The sequence below is a fragment of the Venustampulla echinocandica genome (genome assembly GCF_003357145.1).
Source record: "Venustampulla echinocandica strain BP 5553 chromosome Unknown scaffold_9, whole genome shotgun sequence".
NCBI classification, from domain to species: domain Eukaryota; kingdom Fungi; phylum Ascomycota; class Leotiomycetes; order Helotiales; family Pleuroascaceae; genus Venustampulla; species Venustampulla echinocandica.
In genome coordinates, this window is record NW_022474214.1 from 1153092 (window position 1) to 1164581 (window position 11490).

Here is an 11490-nt window from a genome sequence, read left to right on the forward strand (position 1 = left end):
ATAGAGGAAATATCTAGTTATAGGCAGATTAGAAGTCGAGTACGAGTTGCTTATTGCTAACTTGCACCCTACTAATAATACATAGCTACCTAATTATCGACATTTATAAGCATCGATTTCAACGCTAAATACTCCTGAATACCTTGCCGCCCGCCTTCCCGGCCATATCCGCTCTCCTTGATCCCTCCAAACGGACTCTCGCAAGCACTGAGAAGTCCAAGATTGACACCGACCATGCCGACCTCCAATGCTTCAGTTACCCGCCACGACCGAGGAATGCTCTCCGTGATGATGAACCCTCCAAGACCGACCTCGCAGTCGTTTGCCAGCTCGATAGCCTCTTCTTCGGTGTTGAACCTGTACAATCCCACCACGGGCGCAAACGTCTCTTCGCGCGTCGTCAACATCTCCCGACTCATGTTTTTGATAACAGTAGGCTGGAGGAAGTATCCTTTCTTGCCATTCAGATCCAGCGGCGACCCGCCGAGCATGATTTGGCCGCCATGCGCCTTTGCATCTACATGCCCATCGTATCAGCTTGTTCATGGATAGAAACAGTACAGGTTGAAGTTTCGACTCACCGTTGATATGGCACATGGCCTTGTCGACGGCTCGTTCGTGGGTCAAGGGCCCAATAAAGACACCCTCCTCAGTTCCATCGCCGACTTTCAATTGTTGGATTCTCTTAGCCAGCGCTTCTGCAAATTGGTCATAGATGCCCGCTTGCACCATGATGCGATTCGCAGTGACGCAAGTTTGGCCCGAGTTCCTAAATTTAGCTAGGATGCACGCTTCAACCGCTGTCTCGATTTTTGCATCATCAAATACGATGAATGGACTATTTCCTCCGAGCTCGAGACTACAGTAGAGGGCGGAAGAATAAGCATCAGCCGTGTATTTACCAACGTAGCGCAACAGCACTGCGCGGCAGGGTGTCATCCTGGAGACCTGAACTCACCTTAATTTCTTCAAACTCCCAGCACACTGCTCAGCCAACAACTTCCCCACCCTCGTGCTTCCAGTGAAGCTCAATTTCTTAACAAACTTATTCGTGCACAGCTCCATCCCCACCTCGGCCACAAGATCAAGCGTGGTGACGACGTTGATAGCTCCCATCGGGAAGCCCGCCTGCTCAGCTAACACAGCCTGAGCGAGACAACTAAGAGGAGTTTCGCCCGCAGGTTTCCAAACCTATTCAAATTTAAAATTCCCCATCAGCATGCCAACCATCATCTCGCCTTGAAAACATGGGGCATTATCAATAGCTTACCGTTGTACAGCCCGCTGCAAGCGCTGCCCCAACCTTCCTCGTAATCATAGCAATGGGGAAATTCCACGGCGCCAAACACGCGGCCACCCCCAATGGCTGCTTAAAGGTCAAAATCCTCTGCTTCGGATTAGCAACCGGCACAACCTCACCATGCGTCCTCTCGGCCTCGCCTGCAAACCACTCCAAAAATGACGCCGCGTAGGCAACTTCACCCTTTGCCTCAGCCAGTGGCTTGCCATTCTCCAAGGTCAAGATGAGCGCAAGATCATCAATGTTCTCGAGGATGAGATCATTCCACTTGCGAAGCAGGCGTGCCCGTTCGCGGGCTGTAGTCTTTTTGAAGGATTGAAAGGAGACATGGGCTGCTTCGACGGCTTGCGCTGTTTCCGCGGCGCCCATTTCAGGCACTGTGGCGATTTTTTCGAGCGTAGCAGGGTTGATCACATCGAATGTCTTGCCTGATTGACTGTGTATCCATTGCGCGTTTATGTAACCTTTTGTCTGGAAGAGATCTTTTCTTTTCAGGTTAGCGATTGATGTTGGACCCATTTTTGGTTTGACCGGGCTCTCTGCTGCGAATCGGATGTTGGGTATCGAAAAGTCTTAATGGAAGATGAGTTTTGCTATGTTACTTACTCCCTCCTATAGGTGCACTGGGTATAGGTAGATAGATAGATGGAAACAATAAATAATAAAACAGCTCGATTAACGCCCCCCCACCGAAACTTGCGCACCGCTTAGCCTTAGTGACTTATTAGGGTAGTCCTTGAATGAACTTGTCCACTGTAAAGTAAATATTTACCTACCTTACCCACAGTCGCTGCGGGGCGACTGTCAACGTCAACATGCGGGGTACCGAACAGTTTCACAACAAGAGGGCAGCTGGATCGACCGTCGGCTTTTGAAGACGGCTTCGGTTATATGCTTGGACTAATCATCCATCTCCCCTAAGTTGGTTGTCCCCATTTACTCAACAAGTCCAGGCGAATAACACTACCTCATTTCCTATATAGAAGTATAACAAACATTCCGCTAGGTACGTACCTAGGTAATTACCTATATATGGAATTAAAGAGCTATACGTAAGGGTATTATATATATCTACCTAGGTAGGTACCTGGAGAGCATGCCGAAGGTGGTTGGGTTGAGCCGAACTGTAGAAATTATATACCACACAGATTACGGATACAGAATAGGCCATGATCATACAGGCTCTCTCACAGGTCTTATCCTCATGCGAATACTGCTTGCATGCCCAGCTTGGCCATGGATTCGGCAGCAAGATCCAGCGCCTCCCAGTTTTTGCAATTTGTAATGGGCAATGGGCGATTCGCAAAGTCCGATGGCCGCATTGCGACAGCAATGATGGCCTTTTGGAACGGGACTAGTCCCATGGGTGGGAGTTTCCCAACTACATTGACGTGGAACGAATATGGATCGCTGAGTTCGAGTAGAAACCTGTATTGAACTTCGTGGTTTTGGGGTTCATGCATAGCTTCCTTTACGCCCTTGTCGATGTTGACATCCACCACAAGTATCCCCGTACTGGTACAGCAAGCTAAACCCCTCGATCAGCAAAAGCTGGCACTATAGTGACATCTTCGGGTTAGCGCCCTAAACGAACAAATTAGATGCATTCAGTACTCGTATTTTAAACTTGTGTTTGAGAACTTTTGTTGTCGCGTCTCACGAGCCAACAGTTTCTGCCGTCACGCGACTTCGCGAAGATCCCCCTGTCCGATGAGGTCGCGATAAGGGGTCAGTAATCGCGTAACCGCGTTGGGGAAAATGTAAACATAACGACACGATGTTTACTTGGCCATTTCATTTAGTGTACACACCGCATCTTATCGCGTTTTCCATTCTCCTTTCTTCATTGCAGCAATAAGTTTTTTTTATACTTCCGAGTTGCTGTGACTAAGTGGTCGAGTACCTAGCTGGGAGGTCCAGTTCCTACCCTTATCGCCCGTTGCCCCCGTCACCTACAATCACAATCGCGCCAGCCAACATGGCGAGCCTCAATAATCAGCTAGCAACACGCATCGTCAACGACGATCGGCCGGTAGCATTGCGCAGAAAGCGTCGCGGCAGTGTTGAGCCCACCAGAAATTCCGTTCCATCCTCCTCCCGCTCGCAACCCAAGGCCTCCCAAACTGCCTCTGGCATATCGACCCCTCCGGAGACTCCCAAACGAGAAAAGAAACGCGTGCGATTTTCTGATCCATGCCCAGAAATTCAAACCGAATCATCGTCGTCAGGCCTAACTCCCTTTTTCGGGAGATCATCGCTTGGAACACCAGCATCGAATCGCCGCCACTCAACGCCCGCCGCGTTATGGAACCGCGCCGAATACAATCTCCCGGTATCCGGAACCCTGCAGTTTGCGCCGCTGCGGCAAGTGCTTGATGGAAGGATCAAACGGCGATTGAAGAGGAATAGGCTGAGCGAAGAGATAAACATTATCGAGTATGACAAGAGGCATGAAGCAAGGGCACGGAAGACGGAGGTGGAAAGGCTCAGGCAAGAATTAGCAGCCAAGGATCAGGAAGTGCAGACTCTGATGGACGAACAAGAAGTTGCCACTCAAATTGAAGAAGAGTCTGGATTGGCGGTCTCGGTCAATATAGGCAGCGCCCAAAGCGCGAGGATCCAGGAGTTGGAACAAGTGATATCAGAGCTGAGATCCGAGCTTCGGCGAAAAGAGGAAGATCCAATACAAAGTCCAAACTGGACTATGGCGGCGAGGGACCCCTTCAATTTTGACAACGATGACAATGTGATCACGAATTACGACGATAACTTTGGAGATAGCGATATGCTCACAACCCCAACCCGCCTTAACACTTCGTTTCCATCGCCTCCATCGACCGTTCCGAACACACCTTGCCGTTTAATCTCCTCCACAAGTGCCGGTGTCCAAGCATGCCTACCTATCCCGGACCCGGAAAATGACACGTTAAAGTCGCAGCTCGATTCTCTACGAGCAGAGTTAGCGAAACTGACATCCGCAATTGCTTTGAAGGAAGATAACCATTTACGTATCGCCGAAAAGCTTTCTGAATTCTTCCCAGTCGATGAATCCTGTGACTACACAAAGCTAGATTTTGCACTTGACACCGTGCTCACCCAGCTTGCTGTCGCTCAATCCGATGCCAAGGAGCATCTCTTTGCCTTTTCGGCCCTAAGCACCGAGATCACCGGCCTTGGATTTCCTTTGGCGGGCCCCGAAGAAACTCTCAAAGCGATTGCCACGCAGTTTAGGAGAGCAAGACTCGACTTAGAATACCTGACCCCGGGCGAAGTCGTCGAGGGTTTTGAGAACGACAAATTACTCGATATGCTTGTCTCTAGGGTTGGGGTTCTGCTCGCCAAGGCCAAGGAACAGGAAAGCACTATTGATGAATATCACGAGCAAGAAGTCTTGTTGAGACAGCAGCTCAATACACGCGTCAGCGTCGCCGACGATTTGCATAGAGAAATCTCACATGTAAACAGAACTATGGGCGAGTTGAGAGGGGAGATGGAAGAAAAAGATATCAGCAATCAGAGGCTCCAATCTGCACTGGAAGGATATAGAAAGGAAGTGATAGGGCTGGAAAAATTGATTGAGAATATGGAGGCCGAGGGACGTCGCCAGGAAGCGCAATGGCAGAGCGAGGCGACAGAATTACAAGGAGCACTCCGAGATGAGATGCTGAAACATGATACGACTCGTGCAAGTGAGCAGGGCAAAAACATGATTATTATAGAGCTGGAACACAGACTGGCCGCTGCTCTCCAGGCTGCTTCTAAGGTGCAAACTCAGCTTGCTACTCACGTTTCTACCAAGGATGCTGCCCTGGCTAATAAAGATGCCACTATCGAACTGTTGAAGAGTACGGCACTGCAACGTGAGAAAGAGCACGGCAAGTCCCTCGCGCTCTGCGACGCACGAGTTTGTGAACTACAAAGTGAGGTTGAACGTGTTAACGAAGCACTCAAGGCTGCACACCACACTATTATTGAGATACGGAAAGACAACCAGGCTCTCGAAGCACAGGTTGAGGGCGAGAAGAAGCGAGAGATTTTTGTTGTAAGGGCTATAGGCGATCAGTTGACTCGCGCTCTCGAGGCGGGCACGGGCTTCACAAATGGCGATATATCGGTTTTAGGCCCCATTAGGAGCCAAAGAGCGGGAAGTGCCCCTGTTGAGGGAGAGCACAGTATAGTGACGCAGGATCAAGGGCAGCGTCCTGTGCGCAGAGCTGGATTATTTGATGGGGAGTTGGCTAGAAGACGGTCTGGAAAGAAGAGGAGAAGATATGACAGTGGATTGGGGTTCTTGGATGAAGCTGATGAGGGAAATATCGAGATGTAAATGCACTGTATTAAAAACTGTAGTCTGAGCTAGGCTTTAGCTGAAGCTTTATTTACTATTTTTTGTTAGAGATTGCGTGAGTATGCCACTAGGTAAGACATTGAGGTTTGAAATGAACAATTAGTGCGATGATGGGAGAATAGGGTATCCAGTACCAAACACTTTCTAATGGCTACAACCCCCGCATCAAATCCGCCATGAGGATGTATACAGTAGATATTTACGTCTCGATTGCCTCTGCCTTCGCAATTCTCTCCCTCCTCTCTTTCCATTCTCGTCGAAGCTCGAAGCCAACCTCAACTGCAATCAGAATTATAATAATCCATTCAAGATGGATACTATGTTTCTCGCTCATTGTCTGTCGAAGGATACTCGCGATTTCTTGAGCATAATCCATCTTCTCGTTGAGGGTCTTGATTCGGACGCCTACGTCGAGAGCCCTGCCAACCTGGTCGTAGTATCCTTCTAGTCCCAGATCCTGTCGACTATCCCAAAAAAGATCTGGCAGGGAATCGGTGAGCTCAGAATAGTGGTTTAACTGTGCTCTCAGCTCGAGCAATTCGCCTGTTTTTTGAAGCATGAACTTGCGGCTAAATGGCAATCTCAAGCCGCGAGATAGGAGCGTGGGGATTGTTCTAGTTGATTCGAAATACTTCTCAAGCATCGTCTCCAACACCGCGAGTTTGGTCGAGCGAGCCAGGCCTGAGGAGAAAGCTATCTTGGTGAGGGTTTTATCTACCCTTAGACTATACACCAGTTAGTACGTGCAGATTAAATTACCTTGCGTGGGTCCTACGTTGAGCTTTCATCCTTATGTGAACCTGGTTTCGTGCCCAACGTAATTACATCTCCCTTGATGCTACTATTTTCTCTATTTCCAACTTCTGCATATTCCAAGTCTTCCATTTCCATCTGATCCATGTGTGGGTTTCTAGCAGCTGGGAGCAAAGTCTTAGTGGCCAGGTCAGAGACTACATCTTCCGGTAAGGACCATGCAACCAGAGAACCAGACGGGAAAACAAAAATGTCTCCATTATTAACGCCCCGGGTGTGTATGACCTGCTCTAATTCAAAACCAGTGCTATCTGGATCGATTGGGAAGCCGTGAGATCGCAAGAGGCGGGCTACCTCATCCATGTCGAATTGATCCGCCACCGAGACCGCAGTGACACTATTGCTACCTTTACCATCCGCGACCATCTTCCTCGGGCGTAGCGTGCTTTCCCTTGATCTTTGAGCCTCAACTGCAACTCTCCTTAGGGACGTCTTCGTGGGGGGCGCGCGGATCGTCTTCCGCTTTGGCGGAGAAGTGCCATCATTGGATGTCTTGGCTTTCCCAGAAATCGATTCTTCCTGCAGGATAGCATGGGACGAAAATAAACTTCTCCTCCTTGGGAATTGGTAGGCAAACTTAGCATGAAGGTGGCGGAAAGGCTGCGGTCTGAGGCTGGAATCGCTGAGGATAAGTCGCGCGCACGATGAGGGGATGTGTCGATTGAGGTTCAACATTTTGACTCTGACAGGAACGCGAGGGGTGGAGATAATTCTAGAGACCTAGAAACCATGCACATGGGTAATCCAGCGGAGTGTCCCATTGTTTTGTTGAAGAAAATGTGACATGATGTAGGAGAAAATGCAATGGTTTGACGCGACTGGAGCACGGCACAATATCATACTCGAGTACAACAGAGCTCGCTCGCTAAATCGCGTGAGCTCAGGGTTGACGTCGTCGCGGAGGGGGTCTAGTCCTACTGTACCTACGTACTGTCCCTTGCTAGCAACAACAACCAATGTGATTTGACTAAAAGAATATGTCGACATGGCACAACAATCGCAGTCCGAGGACGATGGCGACCCGAGGATCTCTAATCATGGAGAGCGAAGACCTGCGAGCGAGGAACGGGACACGGTAGACGATGGAGGTGAGGGCGAGGAAGAGGATGACGACGAAGATGTAGACGAGGAGGGTGAAGGCGAGGAAGAGGATGACGATGATGAAGACGAGGAGGACGAGGATGAAGAGCCGAAGCTGAAGTACGCTCGACTGACGAGTAACCTTGGAGCTGTATATCGGAACGGGGACGCTACAAGTGCGTTCTTGGTCGCTGGGGACAAGATGGTCGGTGGTTGGAATTTGGTTTCTTGGATTCAATATCAATGCTGACTGACTTGCAGTTTATTGGAACTCACAACGGGAACATTGTAGGTTTTCCCCTTAGATTCCTAGCTACGGTTGGTCTTACATTGAACTAATTATATCGAATAGCATGTGTTATCTTTACCATCTCTACAGCCTGTCCGAGTCTACCACGCACACTCCGCATCGATTTCTAGCATATCTATATCTCCATTTCCGCCGCCGTTACCTTCCGTGGCCTACAAGGGTGCCAGTAAAGTTAGCTCCCAAAACCAAGCCCCGAAGAAAACACCGTCCATAGCTTCCGAAGCCTCGAAATGGAGTTCCAAAACACAGCAATCACCAGGTGTACCCAACACCCCTTCGAATGCGATCTATGTAGCTACATCCTCGATTGATGGGAAGGTCTGTGTGGCGTCTTTAGTTGACCTCAAAGATGTCCAACTGCGAGACTTTGCCCGCCCGGTACAAGCTGTGGCCCTTTCGCCAGATTATAAGAACGACCGTACATATATCTCTGGTGGGTTGGCGGGAAATCTCGTTCTTACCGTGGGTGGCAGAGCTGGCACAAACTCAATGTCATCGACTACTGGGACTGCGGCCGCGGCTGCCTCTGGTTGGCTAGGCACCATTGGCCTGGGTACCAGCACGGGCAAAGATACCGTGCTGCATTCTGGCGAAGGAGCAATCAGTACGATAAAATGGTCTTTAACTGGTAAATACGTTGTCTGGATCAATGAACATGGTGTATGGATCATGCGGTCAAACTTGCACCTGGAAACCGTGGATGCCGAATCGGCCTGGAAACGCATAGGCCACGTTGACCGACCACAAGACGACGGATGGGAAGAAATGGCAGGGGTGTGGAAAGGAAGAGCCGAGTGGATAGACGAAAAGAATATCGAGCCCGACGATGATGCCAAAATGCGGGAAGCCTCTGCATTATCACCAGCTAGTGCAAAGGTAAAACAACAAGTCCCTAAGGACAACAAGCGGATCGAAAAGCTCCTCATTGGCTGGGGTGGTACAATTTGGATAATCAATGTGCATCCTGGCGGCGTTGGTGTTGGGAAACATGCTGGAGAACGGACAGTAGGATACCCTGAAATTATCAAAATGTAAAGCATCCTTCCATGTATCTATCAGTACCTTGCTAACAGACATAGTTTACGCATGGATTGCATTATTTCTGGATTGTCGTTATATACCCCTACTTTGCTTCTTGTACTTGCTTATATCACACCCGATGAGAAAGATGAGGAGAATCAGCCCCCGAAGATGCACGAGTCAAAAGGATCGACGGCCTCAACCAGCAGTGAACCCCGAGGTGGGATCCGTCACCGTCACAATGCCTTATCACCGGAGCTACGTCTTATCGATCTCGGTACATCCGAGGAAGTCGATACAGATACTTTGACTGTAAGTCGATTTGAAAGGTTATCCGCAACGGACTACCACCTTGGTATCTTACCTCCCACCCGGGCGCCTCCTGTTGCGCAGACGTCGCTCGGCACACTAGAGGTTTTAAGTGGCATGGGAAGTGGAATGTGGAATGCTACAATCAATGCAGCAACTCTCCTCAGTTCCGCTGCAAGCATTCAAAGTAACGGTAGCAAGGGATCTGGTAACAAAACTGAAAGTGTGGCCAGTACTGCTAGAACAAAAATGGGGCACGCCACCCACAATGTTCATCCGCATTTTGAGGCTCATGGTATGAAAATATTTATCCACAGTCCTTATGATTGTATATTGGCGACAAAGAGGGAACTTTCGGACCACCTGTCATGGCTGGCAGAACATGAGAAGTACCAGGAAACCTGGGATCTGATTGATCAGCACCCCGAGATAATATCTTCTTCGCTAGCAAAGCTCGCAGAAATTGGGCCTGACACATCTCCGCAACCAAGCAACGATGATTTCTATGAGGATTCCGCCACAATGGCCGATTCTGCGAGTCTGTTAATCAATTCCGCCGTTGAGAAGGAGAAACGTCGTATCGGCGAACTGTGGATACAGCAGCTGATCAAGACTGATGATTGGGTTGCTGCTGGGAAAATTTGTGGAAAGGTTTTGAGGACGGCCCAGCAATGGGAAGAATGGGTTTACGTTTTCGTTGGGGCGAAGAAATTCGATGAGATAGTATCATTTATACCGACGACTCAATTACGCCCTCCACTTCCCTCGCAGATATACGAGGTCCTTCTTGGTCATTACATCCGCCACAATCGCCCAAGGGTGCGAGAGCTACTTGAGCAATGGCCATCAAATCTCTTTGACATTACGAGCGTCACTAATGTGCTAGAAAACCAGCTCAAATATCGTGATGTCCGCGAGGATAGCGTTGAAGATGGCCAGGTTGGAAGAGACTGGCGAATTATCATGGAGAGCCTGGGCAAGCTCCACATAGCAAATGGACGACCTCGGGAAGCTTTGAAGTGTTACATCCGCCTCCAGGATGCCGATACTGCTCTGGGCTTGATCAAGGAATACCACCTCGTCGACGCTGTTGCTGATGATATACCTGGCATCATCCTGCTGCGCGTCTCGAAAGAACAGAAAAGGACAGCTTCCCTCAAAGAGCTCCAAGAATTGACCTCTGAAGCCATTGACCTGCTTGTCAATGAGGCCAGACAAGGAATTGTCCATCCGAAGGTAGTCGTTAACCAACTGGAAGCTAAACACATGTCTCTTTATCTATTCTTTTATCTGAGCTCTCTTTGGCGCGGCGATGGAATTGAGGATGGGCAGAGCGAGAGTCGAGATAGGCTTCTGGCAGAAAGTAGAATCCTTGTCAATGAGTTTGCGGACCTCGCAGTCCATTTATTTGCCCTATATGCCCGAGATCTCCTCATGGACCTTCTTAAGTCGTCTACTTCCTATACTTTTGAAAAGGTACCTTCCCTAGTTCGTTCTTGCCTTTCATATGATACTAACAAGATCCAGGCAACCCATGAGTGCGAAGAGAGAGACTATATTCCCGAGCTTGTCTATCTATACTCCAAAACCGGCCAGACCAAACGGGCGCTGTATCTCATCATTGATCGCCTGGCCGATGTCTCGCAGGCTATCTCGTTTGCCAAAGAGCAGAACGACAGTGATCTCTGGGAAGATCTTCTCGATTACTCAATGGATAAACCACGGTTTATATGCGGTCTCCTGGAAGAAGTGGGGACAGCAATTGATCCTGTAACACTTGTCCGTCGCATTCCAGAAGGGTTAGAGATTGAAGGTCTACGAGAGGGCCTCAGTCGGATGATCAAAGAACATGAAATACAATGGAGCATCAGTTCTGGGGTTGCAAAAGTCCTAAGGGGCGAAGTGGTACTAGCCCAGGACACACTTCGTTCTGGCCAACGCAAAGGTGTCAAATTTGATGTAGTTCAAAAAGGGCGAGATCATGTCGAGGTTATAGTCAAGGATGCCCCCAACCACAAGGGCGAATCGCCTTCCGGTCCTGGTCGCTGCGTCGGTTGCCACGAGCCGTTGTCTGACAACGAAATGGAAACACTCGTCGGCTTTGCATGTGGACACGTCTTCCATCTCAGCCATTTACTCAACTACCGAAATAAATCGCGGCCGGAAACGCCGCCGGACGTAGATTTGGACGAGAATGGGGAGTGGGCTGTGATACATAGTGTCGGCGCTAAGGTTACGCACGCCCGGTTACTGAGAGACAAAATAAGGGATGGCTGTCCTGTTTGTGTTACTCAGCCGGCTGGGATATGA

The 11490-nt window shown here is 49.4% G+C and overlaps 4 protein-coding genes across 4 annotated transcripts; 2 read left to right on the top strand and 2 right to left on the bottom strand.

Moving 5' to 3' along the window:
* Positions 1-89: 89 nt before the first annotated feature.
* Positions 90-1819, bottom strand: BP5553_09118 (Succinate-semialdehyde dehydrogenase; the record flags this gene model as incomplete). The annotated part of the gene is made up of 4 exons (XM_032017741.1): positions 90-517; positions 582-859; positions 959-1191; positions 1271-1819. 4 exons carry the CDS (start codon positions 1817-1819, stop codon positions 90-92), a joined length of 1488 nt encoding a protein of 495 aa, XP_031866384.1.
* Positions 1820-3278: 1459 nt separating this feature from the next.
* Positions 3279-5627, top strand: BP5553_09119 (uncharacterized protein; the record flags this gene model as incomplete). Its single annotated transcript, XM_032017742.1, has 1 exon — positions 3279-5627. One exon carries the CDS (start codon positions 3279-3281, stop codon positions 5625-5627), a length of 2349 nt encoding a protein of 782 aa, XP_031866385.1.
* Positions 5628-5847: 220 nt separating this feature from the next.
* On the bottom strand, positions 5848-7136 carry BP5553_09120 (uncharacterized protein; the record flags this gene model as incomplete). The annotated part of the gene is made up of 2 exons (XM_032017743.1): positions 5848-6373; positions 6424-7136. 2 exons carry the CDS (start codon positions 7134-7136, stop codon positions 5848-5850), a joined length of 1239 nt encoding a protein of 412 aa, XP_031866386.1.
* A 310-nt stretch (positions 7137-7446) lies between these two features.
* BP5553_09121 (WD40 repeat-like protein) lies at positions 7447-11490 on the top strand (the record flags this gene model as incomplete). The annotated part of the gene is made up of 5 exons (XM_032017744.1): positions 7447-7746; positions 7803-7829; positions 7894-8882; positions 8931-10656; positions 10708-11490. The coding sequence occupies 5 exons, from the start codon at positions 7447-7449 to the stop codon at positions 11488-11490; spliced, it is 3825 nt and encodes a 1274-aa protein (XP_031866387.1).